At 40.0% G+C, this 26,568-nt stretch overlaps 1 protein-coding gene across 5 annotated transcripts in view; it reads left to right on the forward strand.

The window, feature by feature from the left end:
- The window catches only part of ELAVL4 (ELAV like RNA binding protein 4), a 120,089-nt gene that overhangs the window by 85,653 nt on the left and 7,868 nt on the right, over positions 1-26,568 (forward strand). For 4 of the 5 annotated variants that reach the window (XM_075935951.2, XM_006126430.5, XM_014575180.4 and 1 more), the window contains exons 3-6: positions 10,169-10,272; positions 23,528-23,681; positions 24,222-24,447; positions 25,889-25,927. In XM_075935951.2, coding sequence (XP_075792066.1) covers positions 10,169-10,272; positions 23,528-23,681; positions 24,222-24,447; positions 25,889-25,927 — 523 coding nt within the window. The remainder of the gene's footprint in view (positions 1-10,168; positions 10,273-23,527; positions 23,682-24,221; positions 24,448-25,888; positions 25,928-26,568) is intronic. The other variant, XM_006126431.5, reaches the window with a different exon arrangement.

Consider the following 26,568-nt stretch of genomic DNA (forward strand, 5'->3'; position numbering starts at 1 on the left):
GTGAAATTTGAATGTCTCCATCTCTGTACTATCCATGTAACCTTCAGTGAATGTTGCACCTTCTCCCCAAAATACGTTTTCTAATGAAATAAGACCATTGTGATTCCTAATTTTCTTCCTTTGCCTTCCTCTTCTGTCAACATCCCCCAAAGTAAACTGATTTTAGGTGGGGAAAGGGAATGTGTTTAAAATCCTCCAGAAGTGTGTTGGCTTTCTTAAACACTGGAGATCCAGGATAAAACCCTAAATATAATTAGGTCGCTTGTTTTGTATGTTTTTTCCCTGATGTCCTAGCTAAAGATGGTAAGAGGCAGGTAATTCACTAAACGTGTAACTGATAACATTCTGACCAGCTTCTACTACATTTAAACTGCAGAGGCGCAGTGGGGCTAGGTCCCAGACCCTGCATGAGCCGGGACTGAGCAAGCCTGGCTTATCGCTTAATCCTTAGTCCTGCCTATTCTTAATGTTTGAAGAAAAAGGAATGCAGCGTTTTGCAAGCTTCTTTTAACCAGATCGAGAAGACCATTTGATAATTTTTCTTGTTTACTTTATTGGCTTTTGTTAAGATGTGTTTAAAAAAGCAGAACAGTATGCAGAGAATGCAAAAAATGTTCCGCCTTTGCTGATTTGTAAGTGAAAACTATTAATCAAAAATGGTATGGAGGAGAGAGAGACTTTTTATAAGCTTGCTTCTGCATTTCCTGAGTGAGTTTGCTGCTTCCAATGGGAGACCAGAAATGAGTTAAAAAGATATTGCTGTGAACTGTATTATTGATGTGCACCTGTGTTTAGAAAGCTTGTAAAATGGAAAGATCCATTGCTCTTGTTCAGATTGCTAATTATTCATATTGTTAATATCAAAGGGCCTTAAGAATGAACAATAACCCCATTGTGCTTGATGCTGCGCAAACTCAAAACAGGAAGATGGGTGTCAACCCCTAAAAGTTGGGTCCCAACCCCTAAAATGGACAGAGTAGTAAAATGAAACAGACACAATATTGTCAGCATGACACAGATTTATCAGCCTATCAGAAGCTTAACCACGGTCAAGTTTTTTGTCGGTATCCTGCATAGGAGTGTTTGGAGGAGGCTAACGAGTAGCTGTGCAGATGTTTTATGGGAAGTTCCTCTGAGGTATAAGGAGTAGTTAGTTGGGAGAAAGCATGAAGGCGTTTGAAAATGTAATAGTGGTCAGTGGAGTCTGTTATAATCGGCATGATCTCAGCTGGCGTAGTAGGGAAGCAAGCTGAATATCATTTTGGCAACAAATCCTTCACTAAATTTCACAGGATTAAGTATAGATGTGGGGGGCAGGGATTGGATTTAAAGGAACTGAGCAATGTGTGAGGTACTGCATTTAATCTGTAGAGATCTCTAAATCCCTAGACCAGGTTGACTGAATGTTGTTCGTGTCTGGGGGCTCATGTAAAATGGGTTAGTAGTCTTAGTCCAGTAACTGAAGGGGAGATGTGGCATTGCAAGAATAGCACCAAAGCGATGGACCCTGGTGATTTTGGGAGAGCAGCCAAAGATTTCAGTGAGTATCTCACCTGTAGATGTGATGACAGGGGAGGTACAGGGAAGACCTGATGTAGGGAATCTGTACCAGATTGTACCAGATCTTGTGAATATAGATAAACCTAGCACTTTTCATGAGTGTGATGAAATCCCCCTCTCCTTCCCCCTCGGCCATCCCTTTTTTAAAGGCCTAGATTTTTGGCTTTGGCTTAATGCTGCTCACACATCAGTGGATCTCAAAGCCAGAGAGTCTGATTTCTTCACATTTGGGTTTCAAAAGGTGATCCAGTGTGCAGGACGCCAACCTAAAGAGGACAAGCTTGGCTCAGAGGATGTTGTCTTATTTGTTTTACTTGGGGGGGGGGGGGTATGGCTTCACTAGAAACTGGGGCAAGAGGAGGAGAGAACCACGAGCAGGAATAGTAGTAGCACAGAGATCTAGAAATACAACACGCTAGCCCCACCTAATCAAAGTGTCTGAACTAGTGGATTTCAAATTACAGAAAACAAGATTCACAATTTAACCGGGTCCTTTGATGTATTGTGTGAATGGGCTACTGGGCCTGTAGGAGGCCTCATTGGCTTGCCCGACTGTAGCTACATGTTGCCGAATCAGGGCCTAAGACATTATATTCATTTTCAGAACATGCAATCAAAAGATAAAATCAAGTAAATGAAAGCTCCTATTTCCTGGCTATGGTTTAGAACAAATTTTCTTCCCCTCCTTCAGTATCCATTCTCAGATAACATGAATCTAGGGTTATTTTTATTGTCATGAGATTTATTGGTGTTGACAGGTTTTCACAAAATGATGTTTTTCTGTGGCTTTTTCCTTTTGCCTCTGTTGGCCGGCCTTCTGTGGACTGAGGTAGACGATTTTTTCTTTCAGCATTACTGATGTAAAGTACAGACTACTAAATCATATGGCAGAGTGTAGGAACAAAAAATTGGTAATTGAAACAACTGCATCAGGAGCACTGTGTATTGAGTTTTAGGGTTCATTTCATAGTAAAGTAGTATTCTACATTTTTTGGTTTCCTTGAAAATAAGTGTTGAGAATGTTGTACTGGCCTGGCCAACTTAGAGTTTTCTTTGCACTAGAAATTATATACAGTATAATACAACTGATGTAGGAATTAACATGAATATAATAAAACATTCAGAATCTTAGGAGTAAAAGTTGATGCATAACTTTGTACATTTATTATCAATCATTTGTTTTGAGGAACAACTTAATTTTGTTCTTTGAACCAGACTCTGCAAACATGAGGATGTAACTTTGTGTGTATGAGTTACCTCCTTCCGCTTTTGAGGAAGCATCTGTGTAGATATCTTTTTGTGTGGCCAGTGCAAAGTGACCTTCATGATGTAACTAAGGAATTCCAGAGAAAGGAATCGGGGAGGCGGGGGGGACGGACATAAAAAGCTTTGTCTCCGAATCAGTTTCTTTCTCTTGTTGTATCAGCTGATTCATGACACTCTCCACCCCAAGTTCCTTATTAGGTTGTTTTTATCTGTGTTCTCTTCCTTAGCAAGGTATTATGCAATGTGTCTGAGAACAACATGGTTAGGAAGGTCATATCTTTTATTGGTCCAACTTCTGTTGGTGAAAAAGACACTTTTGAGCCACACAGTTCTCTTCTTCAGCTTAGGCAAAGATACTTCAGTGTTACAGCTAAATGCAAGGTAAAACAGGTTGCTTAGCAATACAAGCTGGTCCAACCACATACCCTTAGTTGTCACCTGCCATCCCACAGTGGAAATTATATGGGATATTTTCAGACTGCTCCAGCACATACTTGATGACAACCATGCCCTGAAAGAAATCCTTTCTGAATTTTTAGCTTTCAAACCACTCCACAGCCTCTCAAAGACCATCATTAGAAGCAAGCTACCCATCGTCCAGGACACACCAACTCAAAGCAGAACTAGATCCTGCAAGAAAAAAAGTAGTTGCAAAATCTGCAGACTTATCTCCACTGCTGTCATCAGCAACACCCCTTGCAACACACCTTTCTAGACCCCCATAGACACCACAAACGTGCCTCGGAACAAACGTGCCTCATCCAGTGCACTGAATTTCCCAGTAACAATTCTTCAAGGGCAACTAGATAATCCCTATGCTATTGAATGGACTCACTCAGAATGTTTCTGACTTATTTTCCTATCAGTAGTGGGTGAACACTTTTTACCAAGCAATCATTCTATGTGTGACCTCTCAGTCTGATCCTCAAAGGAAACCTGCACAACACTTTCCAAAGACAAGCTTCGGAACTGAAATTCATAACTCTGATAGACAAAAAAAAACCAGGAACTCAGCAGAGACACTGGATTTATGGCTTATTACAACAGTCTGTAATCAACTAACACCCTCTTTTGGTCCAATGCCTGCAGGGGTGTTAATAGGCCACTCTACCTAGAAAAGCACTTACTAACTATTTGTGTAAAACAATCTGTTCCACCTGGCATTTAGCTGCGATGCTCGCAGTATGTTTCCTAGACCTGAAGAAGAGCTCTGAGTGGCTCAAAAGCTTATCTTTCTCACCAACCATAGTCGGTCCAATAAAAGATATTACCTCACCCACCGTGTGTCTCTAATATACTAGGACCAGCACAGCTACAACTACAGCTCTGAAGTGCACATGTGAGTAATTCTTCCAGTGTCAGCCAGGCCTTAAAACACTAACGGAATGTTAGGAATCAGTAGGAAAGGGGTAGATAATGCCACAGAAAATATCATATTGCCTCTAAATAAATCCATGGTAGGTACACATCTTGAATATTACGTGTAGAGCGTGTCTCATGTAAAAGGATGTATCAGAATTGGAAAAGTACAGGAAAGGGCAACAAAACTGATTAGGAGTATGGAACAGCTTCCGTACAAGGAGAAGTTAATAAGACTGGGACTTTTGAGCTTGGAAAGAGACAATGAAGGGGGGATATGAAAAAGATTGATAAAATCATGACTGGTGTAGAGAAAGTGAATAAGGTTGTGTTGTTTACTCTTTTTCATAACGTAAGAACTAGAGGTCACAAAATGAAATTAATGAGCCGTGGGTTTAACTCAAATAAAAGGATGTATTTTTACACACAATACACAGTCAACCTTTTGAACTCTTTGCCAGAGGATACTGTGAAGGCCAAGACAATAACAGAGTTTTTAAAAAAAAATCTAGGTAAGTCATGGAGGATAGGTTCACGACTGACTGTTAGCCTGAGGGTCAAGGATACAAAACCATGCTCTGAAGTTTCCTTAGCCTCTGTTTGCCAGAAGCTGGGAATGGGCAACAGGGGATGGATGATATGATGATTGTCTGTTCTGTTCTTTATGTCTGAAGCACTTGGTTTTAGTGGTTATTGGAAGATTGGGTTCTGGGTTAGATGGACCTTTGGTCTGACCCAGCTGTAGCCTGTTCATAAGCCCTTGTCCTTCAGGGACAGATTCTTAGGTCTGTCTAGATACCTATAGGTAACTATGTTGCAACTAGCCAATTAGCCCGTCATAGGACTGGATTTTCAGGTCTCTCCTCCATGTCGGTCTTCTCTCCTGAGCCTCCGGTCTCTCGCTCCGACTCTCTCTCCTCCTCCTCCTACCTCTCCCTCTCTCTCTCAGCTCTCCTCCGCCTTCTGCCTCACTCTCCGTCTCTTTCTTTCTCTTCTCCCCCTCTTGCCTCTCACTCTCCCTTTCTCTTCTCCGTCTCCTCCTGCCTCTCACTCTCTCTCCGCTCTCCTCTGTCTCCGTCGGGGATGCAAGAGCGAGGCGGACAGCACTCTGGGATCTGCACGCGCCCGGGTGAGTCCTTCCTCCCGCTGGCCGATTCCCTCTCCCCGCCCCCCACCAGCCAGTTCCTCCTCCTGATTTCCCACAGCCAGCCTCGCTGCCTCTGACCCCCACCCCCAACCAGCATTGCGTCCTGCTGGCCGCCTCTCCCCCATTCTCCCCTAGCCAGCTACGCTGCCTTCCCCTCCCCCAACTCTGCTTCTCACCCCACCCCCTCCCAGCCAGCCCTGCTCCTCTCCTGGCCAGTCCCTCCCCTCTCCCACCTCCGATCAAGAGTGTCCGTTTTTTTTTTACCCTACCCCAGTGACGTACATGGCCAGGAGGTGGGGCCATTTATGTCACCACCACGCCCCCCCTTCCCCTCCCACCGTGGCACTCGGCTGAGTTCTGCGCCGCTCAGCTAGGCCACCGCGGGGGAACAAGCGGTGTAAGTGCGCCACTTGGCCGGGCCGCGGCGGGAGAGCAAGCGGCCATTTGCAGTCCACGCTCCCCATGCAGCACAGGGGTGCTGCATGGGGAGCGCGGACCCCAAACGGCCGCTTGCCACTGCTTGCTCCCCCTCTGCGGCCTGGCCGAGCGGTGCAGAACTCAGCCAAGCGCCATGGCGGGAGGCAAGAGTGCCCCGCAGAGGCAAGACTGTAACGCTACAGCGTTACAGTCTCTCAGACATTGAGCTACTATATATATGATACTTAAGTGACTTAGGCACTTAGGAGCCTAAATTCCTGTGACTTCAGTTTGATTTAGGTGACTAAGTACCTGTGAGGATCTGGATCTAAAAGCCTGTCTTTTTTGAGAATGGAACTAAGCCAGTGAAATCTCTGAGACCTTACAGTGCCGAACAGATCCACTCTTAATACCTTTGAAAAGCTGGGCCTTATTCTCTCTGGGTACATCTATGCAGCAGGGCTAAAACAAAAATAAGCTACGCAACTTGAACTACGTTGATTGCGAAACTTAAGTCGAAATAGCTTATTTCGGCTTTTGGCGCAGTCTAGACAGCCGGACATCCAAGGAAGAAAACTTTTCCTCCGACTTCCCTTACTCCGCATAAAATGAAGGTTACAGGATTCTGAGTAAGAAGTCCTCCAGCTTGACATTATTTTGACATTATGTCGAAGTAACTGCTTGTAGTGTAGATGCAGACTGTGTTATTTTGGAATAATGTCAGTTATTCCAAATAGGGATGTAATAGCGTAGTCAATTAACCGAAGAGGAAAAGCTTATAGGTTAATGCTATAGACTACACGCATTTCACCCTCCCTCCCTGCACCTGCCAGTAATCGTTTTAGCAGGCTGGCCAGCAGCCCAGCTCAGTCCTCGTTTGCACTGGATCCTGAACCTATACGCACTGCAGCTCTGCATTTAAAGTGTATTAGGAGGTAGGTAACCTGGTTCAGTTCTGGCTCGTGCCGGGTCAGAGAGCTCAGCCCCTCCCCTCGACGGGGGCTGCTGCCACCCTGTGCTGCTGCCCTGTACCAGAGGCAGCAGCGCAGGGCAACAGGCAGCTAGTCCGCAAGGGGAGCTGGTTTTTAAACGAGCGGACCAGCTCCCGCCTGGCACCCCATGCTGCTGCCCCTGATACAGAGACAGTAGCATGGAGTGGCAGGGGGCTCCAGAGCTCACTGGCTTCCAGCCCCACCCCTGGGGACTATAGAATAGTCGACTAACCGATAAGAATTAACTATCAATTAACCAATATTTAACATCCCTAATTCCAAAATAACACTTCTGTGTACACATATCCTCTGTGTGTCACAGTTCCCCATTGTGAAATATTATTCTTCATTTTATTGAGCTCTGCTGATGAAAAGTGCAGTACAAGAGCTAGATAATAATAATAATAATAATTTTATTGAGATAGCATTTATAAGCCCCACTCGTGGAACAGGACCCAGTGGTGCTAGGCGCTATACAAATACACAACACAAAGACTTTCTCTGACCCAAAGTGCATTTCCCGACTTCCCAGGTATATTGAGGGTAAACATATTAAAGACTAAGAAAAATAGTTGGTTTAGTCTGTAACTTTAAAAACAATGAGCAGTCCTGCAGCATCTTAGAGACTAACAAATATATCATGAGTTTTTGTGATATGGGTTTTATCCACGAAAGCTCATGATATGATCTATTTGTTTGTTTCTAAGGTGCCACAGGACTGATCATTGATATTAAAGACTGGGAAAGGGCTTGCCTACAGCTGCCATGGGGTCCGTATAAATACCTTTGGTCAAGGGTTCTTGAACTTCATTGCGCCACAACGCTCTTCTGACAACAAAGTTTTACTGAATGACCCCAGAAGTGGGCAGCAGTCTGAGCAGCACTATCCTGCTTGGGGGTGGGTAGCAGGACGACGATTGGTAGGCAGTGGGTTCGCCGTCGTAGCCAGCCTCCTTTTTACCTGCAGTCCTGCTGGCTTAACGTTTCCTAACCCTGGGCCCCCAAAAATGGTTGGTCCCAGTAGTTTCAGTCTTTAGTTGACTCTCAGTCTGCCACATCTTGAGGGGCGAGGGCGTAGCTCCACACCGCCAGACCTGGCTGTCCCCCTTTCCTGGTCTCCGTCCCCTGTTGAGGAGAATGCAATGAGCCTTTCCTTGGCCAGAGGGGGAATTCCTTGCCCTTCTGGGTTATTAAAGTCGCACCTGGAGCGGCGTTCCTTTGTAACTTCCTCTCCTTCCCCCCTCCCCCTCCGGGCCCTAAAGTCTGCCGGGGTGCTGGCGGCCAGCGCACATATGCCGCAAACCCACCGCAGGGCTGAGGATCCATGCTTGAACGTGCTGGCGGCGCCGCAGGAAGTGCTTGGGGGCATGCTGCCGTACTAAGCGAGGGACGACCCCCCCGTCACAGTGATTTTTGGGTTTCAGCCCTGGATCCCAGCAAATCTAATGCTGGCCCTGGGGTCCCCATTAAAATGGGGTCACAACCCACTTTGGAGTCCTGACCCAAGTTTGAAAAGCTCTGCCTTTGGTAGGAGTGGGGAGGGGTGACCTTAAAACTGTGTTACATTATTTATGCTTCTGGTTCTTTGCTCAGTTTAACTTTTGGTCGATGCCACTTAACTGAGATTGGAAATATATTTGCTGAGATGAATTTAGCCATTCAGGAAGAGTGGGTGTGTTTTGTGCTTGTACTTCTAAACGCAGTGAATGGAAGTGCTCCCTTGACGTATGTAATTTAAAATAGCAATTTCCTGTCTGCAGCGCTGCATGTGGTCATTGTAGCAATGAAATAAAGCATTTCTGTGGGTTTATAAAAGTGTGTTGCATTTAAGCCTTTAAAAATTGAGCACCTTGATCTAATTTTTTGTTGAAGACTGAGACACTTCTAGTGTATATAGATTATGCAACACATTTATTTTCAAAATCAGGGCAGATGCACTTACTTTCTCTACACAAAGCCAAAATAACAAGGTTTATTGTAGCAGAGATGGAATACCCTCCACCAGACTAGGGCCTGGCTCTTCATGTGCAGGATCCTTTGTGACCTCTGCTTTCCACTAAGAGAAAGAGATGGGTAGCTACTTTTGCATTAGTACATTCAGAGACCGTATAGTTTTCACAGCCTATTACATCTCTGCCTGTGTGGGATTTTCACAGCCTTTCTTCCTCTTCCCCCTCTTGAGCAAAATCAGGATGATTCCTCTGCACATTGGACCCCATGTGCAGGTAGGGTTTGGACAAAGCCTTTTCCAAATTCGTTATAAAAATGTGTGACAGCAGAGGGTGAGATTCAAAAAAAATGCCTGCTGCCTGGACATATTTTTTAAAGCCAGATTATCTCTACTCCTTCTGTACACCCAGTGTCTGTTATTTTAAAAAAATATACAGCAAATGATTGCCTTTGTCAGATATCCAAAATAAATTAAATATGGTCCATAAGACAAAGGAATATGGAAGCCTAAGTGTAGAATCTGCTGCTTTGTTGCTATTGTCTTTTATGTGCTTTTAACAATGCTGTATTGTAAAATCAGTGGGGGAAAGGTGTAATTTTTTTGGTGGTGCTTTGTGATGTTCTACTCCATTTTAGACCCTCTAGTTGTCCTTGCTGTATATGCGTATATGTATAGAATTAATAATAGTACATCACTATCTCCATTTTACAAACCAAGTTGTTAAACCAGGTCTCCTTCTTCTACTACAAACATAAACACAGACACTACCAGTAAAACAGAAGCTGTTGAAATGATTTGGCTGCTAAAATGGGCTCCTGCCATCCGGATGCAGCAGCAGTGGTACCGTATTGTCTTTGCCGGTATCACCAACATATTAAAGAAAACATAATGTAAGAGCTTATCCTGGCATGTGATTGTCTGTCCTTTCTTTTCATTTCTGTGCTGCCATTCACAAGTCAATAACATATTATATATATGTTACACCATACACCAACTGAGCAAAGTGTTTTGGAAGGGCATGTTAAAAATACAAGGTTTCTGAAATTTGACATTACGAAAACAGGCAGACTATAAACATTTCATTTTAAATGGGAACCATGTTGCTTGTACAGCTGATCCTCCAGTTTTTTACAAACTCAACACAAAGCTATGAATTGTGTTTATGTAATTCCATTGATGGCAACACATTAACATGTTTTTTAGGTAACTTGTTGATGAGCGTTTTTTAGCTTTTTTTCTTTTAGGTATGTACACTGTAGTGGCTATTTTAAACTTTTTCTGTTAGCTTGCACAGTGCATTAAGGCCAAAAATGGAATGGTGGAAAACTGACACCCTGCTTATGTAGAGAGTCTAGGTGAAAGTGATGGTGAAAAGAAACACTAGAAGAGAATTTTGATTCCACATTTGGAAGTCATCATGTGCTGAAAAGATACTGAGTCCTTTTTTGTTTTGTTTTGTTTCTTATGTTTCAACAGGGCAGAGTTTAGGGTATGGATTTGTTAACTATATTGATCCAAAGGATGCAGAGAAAGCCATTAACACTTTAAATGGACTCAGACTCCAGACCAAAACCATAAAGGTAAGAGAATATGAAGAGCCTTTTGCTAAATTTAGGAAGAGCAGTAAATAGTTAAGACAGTTTTTTGAAATCTCATCAGTACTTTAATCTGATAATGTAAAGGGCACAGCTAACTAGCTGTTCCTTCAAAGGATGTGCGGCAGATGGATTTTTTTCTTTCAAACTGCTACTATTTTTGTTTATTGGTTGTGGGGGGGGGAACCTTAGCAGGTATTTTAAAATGTTGTAATGGGATTTGAAGTTAGGATAAAACAACCATACACTAGAGAACATTACCCGTAGAAATCCATTGAACAAAGGTGAAACATGCAGTTGTAACATTCACAAATGACCACAGCACATGTTGTGCTAATTACAATTAATTTGGCATGTGATATCAAACATTCAGTTCATAAAAGGTCCCCCTTTAATCAAGATACACTTCTTCCCAGTTAGATGCCATTTAAAACAAAACAAAACACAGTTGTCTCTTTCAAGAGTTATTTTGCCAGTTTCACTGTTCTTTGTTTGATTCACTTGCTGAAATCCAAAACGCTCCCCAAAGGGACTAGAGATCAAGAAGCCACCCTGTAGGTTGTGCAAACATGCCATTAGTTTGTCCCTGGTTTCCTCGGTAGTCGAAGCAAATTTTTACACTGTAAAATTTCTGACTGCCTCACTGATTTCAGACAAGCAGCCTCTGGAGCTGCTCAGTTAATCAGATGCGAAATGTTGAGACTTAAGAGAACTAAAAACCAGTCATTGTGATTATATATAAAATGTTCTTTCCAAAATTCATCTTGCAGGAGCAAGACCATCACACATATGTGTATTTATACCATGTACTAAAATCCTTACAACAGATATTTATGCAGTTAAGGTTTTAATTTAATTTATTGATCAGACTATATAAAGTAATAAAATCATCTATTCTTATCAGCTGCTGCAGATTGAAATTTCATACTTATACTAAGAACTTTTTATTCCACTGCTGAAGTTGAGCTGTAGGTTGCTCTCTAAATGTAATCCTTAAAGGGACCCTGACAAGATAAATACCATAGTTTTAAAAAACACGTTCTTTCATTTTTTTCTAAATGTCTTAGATTTAAAACCCAGAAGAATTTTAATAATCATTTAGTTTACTTCCTACTCTTAGTCAGCTGGGACAAAATATCTGAGTATTTATTATTATTATTATTATTATTATTATTATGTATTTTATTGTAATATTTCTGGCTCTCTTAGGGAAGAATTGTGTTGTTGTATTTGAGTTTCCAGTGCTGCTGGGGAATGTGTCAACTGCAGAACAACATTTTAAATGTTTTATGACACTGTTTAATTTATTATGCTTTTGTAACATTCCTTAAATAGTTTAAATTCAGTTATTTTATACACATATGTTTTTAAGGAGTTATAATTTCTGCAGTAAAAAGTTTGTTTTAGGTAGAAACTTGTACACCACACATTTCTGGAAGAATGTTGGTTTTTTAATATCAGCTTTTTAAAACACATTTTAAAATTGTAAGGAAATAGTTATCTGGGGTTTGGTTTCTTTTATGCTTATAAATAACTTATTAATTACTTTGATTTCAGAAGTGAAGGTGTTGCAATTTTGAAGACATTTAAAAATTAATAATAATCAAGGCAACAAAGTCTGTTCTGTATGCATAGGTGTTTTACACATTTTACCTAGATTACTAGAATATGTACATTCTTCAAAATACACAGTTTAAATAGTATCAAAATCACCTGAACTAATCCGAAAGAGCCTTATTTTTTTAATCTCCAGGTATTATTGATTGTAACAATATCATCTAAGCAATAACACAATAAGATATGCATACTTACTGAATCATTTCAACACAGCTTGGAACTGCATCTATTGTAAATAAAATGCACCACAAGAAGGCTGTTTGAAGTACAGTAGCAAAATACCCTTTTATTAAACTTTCCGCCTCATTCCCCACAAACGCTTTTAAGCCACTATAAGCCTGTCATATTACTATACGTATTAACTCTCTTAAAACAGGCCCTTTCCTGGCAAGTATAGCCCAGTTTGGAGCCTTCACAAAGTTGAAGTTGTTGAAATATGAAGAATATATTCTTAGTCTTCTCTCTAATTACCATGCCAGTTACATATATTGGAGGAAACTACCTCAGAATTCCATATTGGATTCTAAATACACTTGCAGAGCAGCAGCAAATCATATCTAAGGCTTTGTCTACAGTGTTTACAAGTTTAAAGGTCAGCCACGGCCGTACAGCACTGTAACTTGCTGCGCTCAGGGGTTGTTTTTTTTCACATCCCTGAGGCAGAAGGTTATAGCTCTGTAAGTGCCAGCGTAGACTTAGCCTAAAGTTTTAGAGTACCTCAATTTGTTCCATTGCCCCTCCCATTTTATTGTCCTTTTCCCCCACTTCACTTTCCCCACCAATTAAGACAGGCTCACTTTTTTGTCCATTTTTATATTTATTCATGTGTTGTATTAATGCACAAAAATATCAGTGCACCTGACTAATGTTCTCAGTGCCATTTGTGGACCTTGACAATCACAAACGATACTTTTAAATCACTGTTGCTTTCCAAACTGAAAAAATGAATTTGATTTAATTAAATGGTAGTATAAGTTTTAAAACCAAAGTACTGGTTATTTTCTCGGATTATGTCATAAATTTAATTGTATTTTTGTAAGTCCAAAAGAGGGCTATTATCATCTAATCTGACCTATTTAGGGCCAGATTGAGCCTTTGGTCAATGGCAGAGTAAGATGCAGTATGCATCTGAACATATCCCCAGGGAAGATGCTTACTTTATTACCTCTTCCTCTTTACCAAACACAGATTAGGCCGAAACAAGAGCTAAGGAGGCAGTCTTGTAGTAGGTGGCTGAATAGTGTTTTCACCCATCCTTTTGCCCCCTGCGTAGGCTGGGAAACAACATGACCCTGAACCGGGACACACCATTAAAAGCAAAGACTGAAATCCATGCACAAAAACATCATGCACCCCAAGAATACTTACAGATGCAACCATCTGCACAGAATTCCTCATGAAGCCTCAGGCTCTGTGGAATGGGAGTGTTTTTTCTTGTGGTTTTTTTTAATTAGCTCTAAATCATGTGTTTGAATGACGTGCTAACAAATTGAAATCTAATTCTTTAAAAAAAAGAATTGAAACTATTTCAGGCACTACACCTGTCCCTAGATCCTGCTCTTGTCATGTTCATGGCTTTACAGTTGAATTTTTTGGCTGTCTTTTGTAATGTTCTTCTCTCATCTCATACTTATGAAAGACCCATGTAACTATGAGAAATTTCTGATTCTGCAGAGGAATCACCAAAATTGACTATTCACAATCTGGTGTCAAATCCATAGAATAAATTAATTGATGAAACAGATTTCTGTCTTTAATCTCTTGGTATTAAAATGAGTCATTCCTTTTATCACTAAAGAGCTAAAATATTCACATTTGAGTGTTTTGTATTTCAAGATGATGTCCTTTATAATGAATGGTGAAAGATGATTGTTTGTTTAGCAAGAATATCTGTTCCAAGGGAAGAGTCCAAGTAATATGTGCATGTATGTTCATGTATTTAGTTATAGACTATATGAGCTGTAATCATTTTCAGCTAATCATATTTCATATTTCTACCAAGCTATTTTATATCACTGTCACCTTTTTTTGAGGGAGGGGACACAGTTTATAGTTGCAGTTAAAACTTTTATGTAGTTCCACAAAACATTTTTGGGTGAAAGAAGGTATGTCTCATGTTTGAAACAAAGCCCTCTGCTGGAGATGGTATCGGTTTTTTAAAAGATTGATTTTGCCCATGCATGAAAGCGGCATGGAATCCTACTTATAAAAGTCATTGCTAATGTTGAAGATTGGCTAGAAGTTGAATGAAATATTAGAAAGGAAGCAAAATGTACCATGCATAACCTACAGATTGCTTAAACTCTGCTCCTGAGCACTGAATAAAATGGATAACATTTAAGAGGATGTGGAGGAAGTGTTTCATAATGTTCTCAAATGATTCAGAAGATCTGAGCATTATGTTTGAGGGCGTTAGAACAAGGAGAGGATAAAGAACTTTGAAGGGAGGTTTGAAATGGAAAGAGAACTACTGTCTACTGAAAGCACAGCCCTATGCACTTTCCCTACCTTCAGAGAAATAGATTTTGTTCCTCCCTGACAGATGTACCCTGTGTGCTATCTCATTAAAAAAATAGAAGAGGGCCTGTAAAGTACAGGGTGGGTCCAGATAAATACCATTTTATTAGGCAAAATTTGTGCTAATGTAAAGAACTAACCTGGTCTAAATGGATGGATTAACTACTTTATTGTTGTTTTTCCACAACAGAATGTGGCGGCATTACTTTAAAATGTTAATATAACAGTTTTAGTTTTTCACCATGCCTGATTTTAAAATCATTTGCAGTCACAGACCTGCCTGTACTGTACAGCAACGCAAGCAAATAATAGCAGGCCCCAGCCCCCTTCGCACCCGGGGTATATCTAAACTATGGGGGGAGGGAGGATTGGGTTCGAAAGAGGATATGCAAATTCCATGGGAATTTGCATATCTTCTTCCTTTCACTTTTTCGAAAGCAGGTCTTCCAAAAGTGAAAGTAGTCTGGATGTTTTTTTCGGGAAAAAAACGCTCTTCCCCAAAAAAGGAGGTTTACGCGGTTTTTCGAAACTGTGTTCAGACTACTTTCACTTTTGAAAGACACGCTTTTGAAAAAGTGATCGGAAGAAGATATGCAAATTCCTGCTGAATTTGCATACCCTCTTTGGGGGAAAAAAACATAGTTTAGACATACTCCCAGTCATGCTCAAGAGAAAAGGTTGGCTGTGGAGCATGCCCAGATTGTTAATAAATGGTGCCTCAGGCAGCCCAGGGATATCCAAAGTTACAAATGTCCCCCAGCACCACCCAATCCCATTCAGATTGAGGGTGGGCTTCTAGTCATATCTGCAGCTGTATGGTACAGGGAGAAAAGAGGTCCTTCTGTTACCAGGTTCCAAACCGTTTAGAGCTTGAGGAGTTAAAACCAACATAGCAAACTCCAGCCAGAAATTTATTGGCAGCTTGGTGATGCTAATTACAGCATGCTAGTAATGTGCCCCTTCTGCATGACGCTTTGCTAAATAAGTGGGTGCTTCCATTTTGCACTAGCTGCAGTTTCCAAATGGTCTCAATATATAATCCCCATGTAGAGCACATGGCAATAATCTAACCTCCAGGTGGCAAAAGCATGGATAATTGCAGCAGGATGCTCCCTTGGTTGAACACACCAATTGATGTTCTCTTGGAATAATTGTGTTAGATTCTGAAATGGGGCAACAACACATTTAACAGAGGTGTCAAGGATGTTTAGCTGTACTTAAGCACCCTACTTCTTCCTCCCTAACACCAAAAAATCTTTGCAAGTATTGGGAGGTGTAAGGGAACAAATGAGTATTTATTGCTTTCTCTTTATGAAAATTCTGATTACGGGCTTTTTTCAGGCTGCAGACTTAGGGGATAGCTTTCCACTGCTTGTTCCTTTTAAAATTGTGTCATTTTTTTCCATTGAGGAGCAGATTGAGTATTAGTCATAAAGGAGAGATTTTTCTACTGTGATTATAGAGCTATGGCAATAAAATCTCAGACAAAAAGCTTTTAAGGTACTGTGGATCTCAGAAGACTTACTCACTTACTGGTTTTTTGCTCTTTAAGAAAGACTCTATGTAACCTTCTGGACTTCATGGTGCTTGTTAAATTCTCTTTCACTCTTCTGCCCATAGTAGCACTGTAGCTATAACGAAAGGAACCTTTTCAGTGCTTACATTTGTGATGATTCTAATTTGGCTTTGCTGCCTTCAGCACACACCAGAAAGTCTTCGTCTCTGTTTTGTGCATCTTCCCTAATTGATATCTCTTACTTTCTAACTGCTTCACTTTTGCCAAGGAGTCCTTTCCAGTCAAGATATCATAAGCAATTATTTCTCTTAGCACTGCTCTTGATGTTTCCCAGAATGCTGCTGGTCATTATCTATGGATAGTCTCCCTGAAATGATGGGTCAGACACTTCTTTCTTATCTATAATCATAATTAATCTTAATAAAAAGGCATTAAAATGCCAAGTTTAAAACCACCCATGACCCCAAGGAAAAAACAATCTTATGGGATGATTAATTTCTGACTTTTGGACAGGAATGATGCAAATGTGCAAAGAATTTAGCCAAATCAGTGGGAGGGGCAGTTTGCAAGGACTTTTCACAAATTGGTAAATATTTTCTGCAAGAGTTTGAGCATGCAGCTGGAAATGTGGGGGCAAGGATTCCTTTCCTTGTCATTTCTAAACATATATGGCAATTTCCTAATTCAAAAAAGTGTTGCAGACAACATGGAAATTCTTTATTAGACTTTGTCTTAACCGATAAAGAGGAAGTGCTCACACAATGAAAATTAATGGTAGCTTAGGTTCAAGTGATCCTGACTTCACATTTATAATGGTCAACCAGCATAAAGTTCAGAATCCTTTAATAGGGCCAGTTTCACAAAGGGGAAAATAATTATGAGCCAAATCAGATGGGATGAAGAAAATAATCAGAATAACCTAATGAATCAGAATTAATGTGAATGATATTGGCAATCATTTTAGAACACTTTAGAAGATGCACCAAATCCTGTAATCAATTAAGAAAGCTGTAATGGTTAAAAAAAATATGATTTAGAAAGAAAGTGAGAGCAGATATTAAAAATTGTAATAATTTGAAATAAAGGGAAGTGGATAGCAATGAATGTAAGTCAGATGTTAGGAACTGCAGAAAACTGATATGGGAAGCAAAGGGATGCAAGGATAATTATGCAGGGTAGAGACATAAGAAGGAGTTTTATAAATATATTTGGAACTAACAGAATCCTCATGATTATGATAATGGGTGACTTGATTACATATAAAAGTACCTACACAGGGAATAAATATTTAATATTGGTCTCTTCAGTCTAGCACAGACAGTTATAACACTATCCAATGGCGAAGACTGAAGTAGGCCAATTCAGACTGGAAGTATGGTATAACTTTTTCACAATGAGAGTAATTCACAATTGGAGCATTTTACCAATGGTCATGATGGATCCTGCGACACTGACAGTTTTTTTAAATCAAGATGGGATTTTTTTTCTCTGAAAGATACGCTCTGGGAGTTAACTTGGAGAAATTCTATGGTCTGTATTATGCAGTAGTTCAGTTCAGGTGGCCACAAGTAGTCTCTTAGGGTATGTCTACACTACCCCGCTAGTTCGAACTAGCGGGGTAATGTAGGCATACCGCACTTGCAAATGAAGCCCGGGATTTGAATTTCCCGGGCTTTATTTGCATAAGCGGGGAGCCGCCATTTTTAAAACCCCGCTGGTTCGAACACCGTGCAGCGCGGCTACACGGGGCACGAACTAGGTAGTTCGAACTAGGCTTCCTAGTTCGAACTACCGTTACTCCTAGTTTGTGCCCCATGTAGCCGCGTTGCACGGGGTTCGAACGAGTGGGGTTTTAAAAATGGCGGCGCCCCGCTTATGCAAATGAAGCCCGGGAAATTCAAATCCCGGGATTCATTTGCAAGTGCGGTATGCCTACATTACCCCGCTAGTTCGAACTAGTGGGGTAGTGTAGACATACCCTTCCAGTCTTGAGATCTGTGGAAATCCCTTTTTTACCACTAACTGATTGTGTCTCCAGCCAAGTCATTTCACTTCGCTGCCAAATTTCCTACCTGTGGTAGAATTATAAAATAGGCATGATAATACTAACTTACCTTTTTTAAAGCACTTCGAGATCCTACAAACAAAATACATGAACTGAGTACCACCTGTTAATTTTTCTTTTTAGTGTGGCCTAGTAGTAGAGCTTTTTGGGGGAGCAGGGTGGTGTTTGTAACCTTCCAGTAGCAACCAGATTAGATCCTGTTGTTCTAGGTTCTGGACGTATACCTAATAAAGGACAATAGTGTGTTATAGATGAGACGGTGGTTAGGAGAAGGGAAGCATTCATCCCATTTTAACAGATGGAAAGCAAAGGAATGAAAAGGTTAAGTGACTTGCCCTAGACTACACAGAAAATCTGTGAAGAGCCAAGAATTTAACCCAGATTTTGGGAATACCAATTTGAACAACTATCTTTCCTCCCTAGATATCCATCTAAGAAACAAATAGAATATTTCAGAACTATTAATAAGGTCATTTTAAAGAGAGGTGGGCCATATTTCACAAATAGTCTACAAAATCCAAAGGCTATGTAGGGAATCATAGATGCTGGAAACACAATAAACATTGCTTGCACCTCAACAAACTGTCTCAGATATTTGAATATTAAATATTGTAAGAACTGTTTCCATAGTCTGTGGGCCATTGTGCATACAACATTCATGAGCTAAGTGATCAGCACTAGTTTCATGATCTCCAAGCTGGCAGTGACTGGTAGCAGTGCAAAAGTTGGCTCACTAATTTCTCAACAAGAAGCAAGAACCTTATGCCACTTAAAAGCAACTTTTACAGATGGATAGAGGCTGATGTACTCAACCCACTGTATTATGACCAAAGAACATCACTGCAGTACAGGAAGGGCGAGTTCCTCAAAAAGACCAAATGGGAAAAAGAAGGCTGGGGCTATTTTGTTATTTTGTTAACTTAAATTCTCTAGTGTTATTTCTGGGGAACAGTCTTTCAGATGAACACATACTTAGAGTATTGTCCAATAATTGGATAAACACATTAGCTGACTATTTCTTTTAAGTGTATCAGCATTGAAGGTGCATGCGCGCTGTGTCCGCATTTAAATTGTTGGTCGTAAGTGTCAGAGTTCTGGCCTTGTTGAGAGGAATGCTCTGTGTAATAGAAAACTAGACTGTACCTATATTGTACCTAGACTGCAACATTCTGTAAGCTCCTCAGGGCTATGAGGATATCTACAGGAAGAATAATTCCTCTGAAATTTTTTGTGTGCCAATGGACTGAAAATACTAATTCCATTCATGGAGGACATGAAATTCTGGGACATATATGACTCTGAGGCTGTTGTTTGTACTGCAGACTTTCCACAGAGAGACTGCAGCAAATCATTCTGTTCCTGAGTGTCTTGAGTAGAGAAGTATATGGATCCCACAGCGAGTACAATGGTGTCATTTGACAAGCATGTAGTCACAAGCACTGAGCACACAAAGGTGACGGAGCCAGCGTATGTCCCATAATTCTTAAGAAAGGAAGGTTGTCTAATAAAGAGACAGTCCTTTAAACAAGTTTTGTTTTATTTGTAGGATTGGGAGTAGTCTAGCAAAGATATTTTCTGCATAATTATTTTGTGTATATATGTATGCAAAATTAACATTGGAAACTGGTGAGCTGTAGAACAAACCCAACAATATCACATTGTTTCCTTTTGGCAGTTTGACCTAACAGCTTGAAAATGATCAGATTGAGTGGAACCGCCCTCTGCTACCAAGCTGTAAAGTGTCTGGACCAACCTTTCTCTTAGCAGATGCTATGCTTAATCATAAGAACTTGCGGTAGTAAGGATTTTTTTTTTTTTTTTTAATCTAGTGTTTTAGATACCTCATGCTGGTAAAAGCAAACTAAGGTTCCTAATGAGAGATAAGTGTAAATATAAAGAATTCATGCAACATATTTGCTGAATGCTCTGCAGTTTTCAGTAACAAAACGTGAGCCTGCTTTGGCACAACTTCATAATAACTGTTCTAACCCCTTTACAGCATGGTGAAATGTTGGGTTTTTTCCCCCTGTAATCCCTTTTAAAATCCTGTAGGAGCACATCTGTCTAACCAACGGATTTGTACTTGATTGATCTAGGAGGGAACTTGGAAAGACTGAAAAGAAGAAATCACCTTCACTAGGCTTGTGTCTATCCCACACTCAGAACCCTCTGCTTTGGAGATTGAGGATAGCTGACTAACCTTTGACAGCTCCTTGCCCAGCACCCCCCTGCAACCTGAATATTTTAAGGCAGGTGGAACTAAAATTGGATCTGAGCTAATGATGTGGTTTACATGTGATGTGGGTGGATGTTTGTGTGAGAGAGTGAACTTTGCACAATCTCTCCCCACCCACTTTGCCTGTCTGCATGGCTCACAGGAACAGAGCAGCGAATTAAAATATGCAAGAATCTCAGTCTTTTCGTGCCCCAGAAAGTGGCATTTTTCTTTTTGTATACCTTTTCTGCTCGGAACAAAACAGGGCACGGGGTTGATGAATGTGCTAATGTGAAGAAACCCAGGACCTGGATTTGTGGTTGGCAGTTTGCCCAAGATTTTTGTGTGTCTTGCAATTCTCAGTTTTTAGAGCAGATAGATTTTTTTCTCCAAGCTCAGAAGGGCAGCTTTAAAATGTTCTTTTGTAAAGTAGGTTGAATTGTAGAAGTGTAATGGGGTGAGGGAACTTCAGGCCCAGGGGCTAAATGCGGCCCCCTCCATCCATGGAGGCTCAGCACCCCCTCCCCCAGTATTCGGGAGCCTAGCACTCTCTGCCCCACTGTGGGGCTTGAGCATACAAAATGTGCAAGGGGGATGAGGGGTTTGGAGGAGGGGGTTCTTTGCTTCTCACTTGTATGCGGCCCCCGATTGATTTTTTTCTGTGGCCCCCGACTCAAAAAAATTTCCCCATCCCTGGAACCTAGACAGTCCCCTTATTAAGGTAAGATGTTTATAGAGGATTATTTTGTGGCGGTGGTCGATTCTTTCTGAACATTCACTGTGAAATCTTGGCTCCATTGAAGTCAGTGGCAAAACTCCTGTTGACTTCAGTGGAGCCAGGATTTTCCCCCAAGATGTAGTTTATTTCTCTTGAAAACTGGGAGGTTAACCATACCATCTGGAGCCTGGCATCGTGTGATTAAGTTCTGTGAAATCTCCCAGGTGTGTGTGCCAGTGCACTCCAGAGTTAGCATGTGGCACCCCTGCTGTTCTCATCCAGAGTTCATCATGAACAGTGCCTGCCAGTCATCCCACAACTTCCTCCCAACTGTGTGGCAATTTTGTGATTATTCATCGAGTGGGAATAAGAAACCACCAAACTCATGTACAAGCTGAGTCCAGATTTTTTTTTAACTGTGTTCACCACAGATGAAAGGCCAACCTATGAAATCCTAGGTCCTCTCTGCCAAATTGCCAGGCAGCAGTAGGAATTACATGAAGGAGTGCTGAGATGTATGGACTGTGCTCTCAGTACCACATTGCATATCTGAGGTTGGGATTTTGCAAGGACTGTAAGGCTATGTCTACACTAGCACGATCTTGCGCCAGAAGTATGCAAATGGGGCTAAGTGTGGAATATTGCCAAGTCTCATTTGCATACCTAATGAGCCGCCATTTTTGCGGAAGAGGCTCTTGCGCTAGAAGGAGCTGTCTACACTGCCCCTTCTTGCACAAGAAAACCCCTCTTGTGCAATGCCGCTACACTGATTATTTTCAGGAATAATGGCATTGCACAAGAGGGTTTTTCTTGCACAAGAAGGGGCAGTGTAGACAGCTCCTTCTGGCACAAGAGCCTCTTCCGCAAAAATGGCGGCTCATTAGGTATGCAAATGAGGCTCGGTGATATTCCACACTTAGCCTTATTTGCATACTTCTGGCACAACAACCTGCCAGTGTAGACATAGCCTAAGTGTCTAAGGAGGTCTTCACCCATTGAAAGTCTTTGGGACTCAGGCTCTGAAGTCCTCAAGGCACTTACTGAAATCCCACCCATCATGTTCTTTACTGCTTTGACACTCATCCATTTGATATTTGAAAACTGTCACACTAGTTTCTTGTGCCAGTGCCTTGGTATATCATTGTGGGTACCGGCCCTCTTGGATGCATATGTTTTAGCTACACTCTTCTCCAGCACTTTCCTTTTGTTTCATCCACTTCCCTTTAGTCTTATTGTTTACCTTGGAGGTTTTTTTTTTTTTAAATATGTACAAACATTTCAGTTATTTAAAAAGTAATCAAAAACCTTATGTAAAATCAGTAGAGAGTTTGACTCCTGTTATATGCAAAAGGCTGTGGAAGCAAATATTAGTCATTCACATACTTTTCTGTGTTGAGTCAACATCTATTTTTAGGTGTGGAGCTCATAAAGACATCTATCATTTGTGTTGGGCTAAGGGAGACAGGGCTTACTTAAGTACATTATATTCGTGACTGGACCTCCCTTCTCCTGCCTACCTGCTTGTACTGAATATATAGACAGTAGGACTTTATAGAGGTGTAGATTTAAATACATTTCATTAAATGAAATTCAAATGGTTCAGAAAGTTATTCGGTTTAGAGCAAACAGTATTTCAAATGTGCTGTGTAAAGTAAATCTTCTCATGATTTCTGTTTCATATTAGCCAGGCAAGAGAGTGCTTGTATTAATGTAAGGTGTAGATTATGTTTTAAAGAGGGTGTTTTTTCTTTTAAAAAAAACCAACAACCTCTGAATAAAATAACTTAAGCTTTGCTTAGGAATGTGGGGCATATGAAAATCCATTTGAAATTCTGTTTGGGTTCTGTTTGCATTTAGGTTTTAAAAAAGTTTCTAAACCCTTTACAGAAATCTGCTGTAATATTTTTTTTTTTCACAAACATTTAATGCATCAACTGGCCTTTTGCTTTTTTGGTCATAATATTTTTGAGCAATCTGGTTTCAGGATTACATTTCAAGGTACTTTTTAAAATAAAATGGCAGATTGGAAGATGGGGGATATACTGTATTTACCATTCCCAAAGCAGATGTTTATTTAGCCTAATTTCATCAGCACTTTATAATTCAGTGAGGGAAGAGATTGCCAGCTTAGAATGAAAATACAAAAGGATACAGCATAAAAGATCTCTCTGCAACTAACACTGTCTGTTTCATATGCTTAAAACAAAACACACTAGAACCTCAGAATGCTAGGTATATTCAAAGATTATGTGTTGAATACAGTAAATCATCTATACACCCACACCATGGGGTAAATTTACAAAGCTGTGCGTGGGAAGTTGTGCGTTAATCTACCACTGTACAGCAGCTATTTTGTGCTTTTACTTAGAGCCCTTATCATAACATTTTTTCAAGTTATTTCCAGCTTTCCTTTTGTTTCCTTAACATTTTTTAGTCCTTGTTGCTATTAAAAGAACAGCTCAGATCTGAAGTGCAGGGCTATTTAAATTAATGCAATGGATTATAAAGACAAAAAATAATCTGTTAATTTAAATATATGAGGTAAATCCATTCATGGAAAGCATATTAATTCTTTTATTTTTAATTCCCTAGGTGTCATACGCTCGTCCAAGTTCAGCATCAATCAGAGATGCAAACTTGTATGTTAGCGGCCTTCCAAAAACGATGACCCAGAAAGAACTAGAACAGTTATTTTCACAATATGGGCGCATCATCACCTCACGAATTCTGGTTGATCAAGTCACAGGTTAAAAAAACTTTTTTTTAAATGTTAAGTATTTTCAGAAATAGCAAACTTAAATGCTTTTGAAAGCATAATAGCTATAATGAAGCAGCAGACTGTACAGATGTACATTAAGAAGCATGACTGTGGATGTAAAATGTGATCATCTATATATAAATAAAAAATATATTACTGTACACACATAGTTCTTTATATATGCAACTTTAAGGGGCAATAAATTCAGTGGAGTGTTTTTAAATGCATGGATTTTTACTGGCAATCCATGTTTAAGGGGAATGTATCAAGCAATTTACTACTTGTATGTCTGTCATCTGCCACAATTATCACAATGTAACGTAGGAGGAAAGGTTCAGTAAATGATCTTAAGAGAACAGGGCTTTTTTCCTTGATGGGGAAAATAATTTTTTTACATCACGCAGTAATATGTTCTGAATTCAGATCAAAATGAACATGTTGTTTTGTTGCCTTAGATATGTGAAAGACTCCTAAAGCTATTGTTACTTTTTTAAACAATATTTAACAAGGTCTTTTCTTTATTCCCAGGTGTCTCTCGAGGTGTGGGATTTATCCGTTTCGATAAGAGAATAGAGGCAGAAGAAGCCATAAAGGGACTTAATGGCCAGAAACCTAGTGGTGCTACAGAACCAATTACTGTGAAGTTTGCCAATAACCCCAGCCAGAAGACAAGCCAGGCACTCCTTTCGCAGCTGTACCAGTCTCCCAACAGACGCTACCCTGGACCACTACACCACCAGGCTCAGAGATTCAGGTAACTATCTGTGCGCAAAAGAACTGGAACTCTACCAGATACGATGACTTGGGACAGGGTTCTGTTGAAAATGTATTTTGGAATTGTAAATGGATTGCAATTTCTCTGTAAAATTAAACATTCTTTCCAAACAAATGAACAGGAAAATCTGTTCACTGTTGTAGTCATGCCATAGTGACTAAAACCTCTCAACTATACAGTCAGATCTCGTGAGGTCTCAGGTAAAGAAATGACGGAATAAAGGCTGATGTTGCTACTAAAATGGAAAGTGGCTTTTCTGTTGTTTTTTTGTTTTGTTTTGTTTTTTAGCAGCTTTCTTTTTCTACACTATTACAGTTTGATGCAACTTGCAATCTAATGTTGAATGTAATGGGCTAGTAGCTGGCAACAGCTGAGTGTTTATTCTGTTCAGCAGTAGTTTCGTTAAATTATTAGCTTCAGATGTCTGCTGAAGGTATAAAAGGACTTTGTGTAGTCTTTGATATGAATGCTGAGATGCTATGTGATGTTTTATGCTTTACATTTTGAAAGTACTGCTTGTATATGATGAGTAACACAGTATTAGCAGTACTGGGTTCTCTCTGTTATTTTGATGTTGTATAATAATATTTAGGCAAACTAGCATTTTCAGTAGAAAGTCTTCCTTCTAAAAATAAGAATGCATGGACTTACTGGTTAGGTTATGATAAATATTAGCTTTAAAATTTCTTTAGTTGAATTTTGCAATTTTAAAATTATGAAATGAATTAAAGAAGAGCACAGAAAAGATCAGACACTTGACTGGTTTATAAAAACCAAGCATATATTTCAAACATCACATCTTTGGTAAGGTTATAATAACCACTCCTTATGCAGATAAAGGATTTTTCATATTGCATATTAAAATATAAAGTAGATTAAATGTAATCTCCCACATTGAATGCTGATTTACATTGGCAGCTTTTGGGAATCATTATTACTAAATATTTTTTCTAAATAAACAAAAGTGTAAACAGCTGTGCAAAAACAGGAAGCAAGAGATGTTTATAACCAGTGTGTTTCTAGTCCTCTAATTTTGGACTGTAGCACTTTATTCACAAGTATAATTGCAATGAAAGCTAAACTGTTGGAGTATTGTACTTATGATTTCACACTAACGTAATCTACGAATGAAAAATCAAAGGGGAATTTTTAACACCTAGTCAAATCTTGAGATAATGCTATATAGTGAGAGTTCGCCTTTCTGAAATCTCAAAGCATGTTAAAATGACATTACATTTTGTGGCTGAAATGTGGACAGAGTCTGAAACTCAAGAGAGTTCCTGTTTGCTGAACTCCTTAGATGTGTGGGAAACTTGTTGAACATTTCTTCTTTGAAAATGGAACTTTATTAATAATAGTTCCATTGAGCGATCTTGCCATCTGTGAAACATTAACCCAAAGACCCTCCTTCTCTTTTCAGGCTGGACAATTTGCTTAATATGGCCTATGGCGTAAAGAGGTAATTAGAATTCCACAGATTGCCAGATGTCCATGTTGGCACAGATTGGTGCTACAGTTTATTTTTTAAATCACTAACTTTATTTTTTTAATTCCTTCTTTTCTTCCACCAGCATGTCAAATTCTTTTTTTAAGTTTGGACTTCAGTTGGTTTTGTTACTTTAAGGCCACACTCAAAAGCTGTGTGTGGGTTTTTTTCACCTTTTCTTTTATTTACAGGTGGGCTTCTCAGATGGTTTAGGTGCAACAGCTACAAATAGCCTAAGGCTAGTAATGCTGCTAAATGGCATATATTCCTGAATCAAAACTGTTAAACTGGGGTTTTTGCTAATCTCTGATCTGTAGTGTGAAATTTGTCAGAGGAAAATAATAATCAATTTCATCCTTTCCTCTAACTATGTCCTACCACAAAGTAAACTTCAAAAATGTAACTGTATGCACCTTAATCAGCCCTAAGTTTCTTTTGTTACAGGTTTTAACAATTATTGCAAATATTTATTCATGTTTGTGGTTTGTTTCTTTGTGTGCGTGTGTTTTAATTTATAGAGGTTTGTGTGTGCAGTTTGGAAGTAAAGCTCAATTGATTTGGAAACATTCAAGTTCCATAATGAGTGTGTTCTGTGTTCTATCTGAAAAAAAGAA

The sequence above is a fragment of the Pelodiscus sinensis genome, chromosome 9 (assembly GCF_052426305.1).
Source record: "Pelodiscus sinensis isolate ZL-2025 chromosome 9, ASM5242630v1, whole genome shotgun sequence".
NCBI classification, from domain to species: Eukaryota; Metazoa; Chordata; order Testudines; family Trionychidae; genus Pelodiscus; species Pelodiscus sinensis.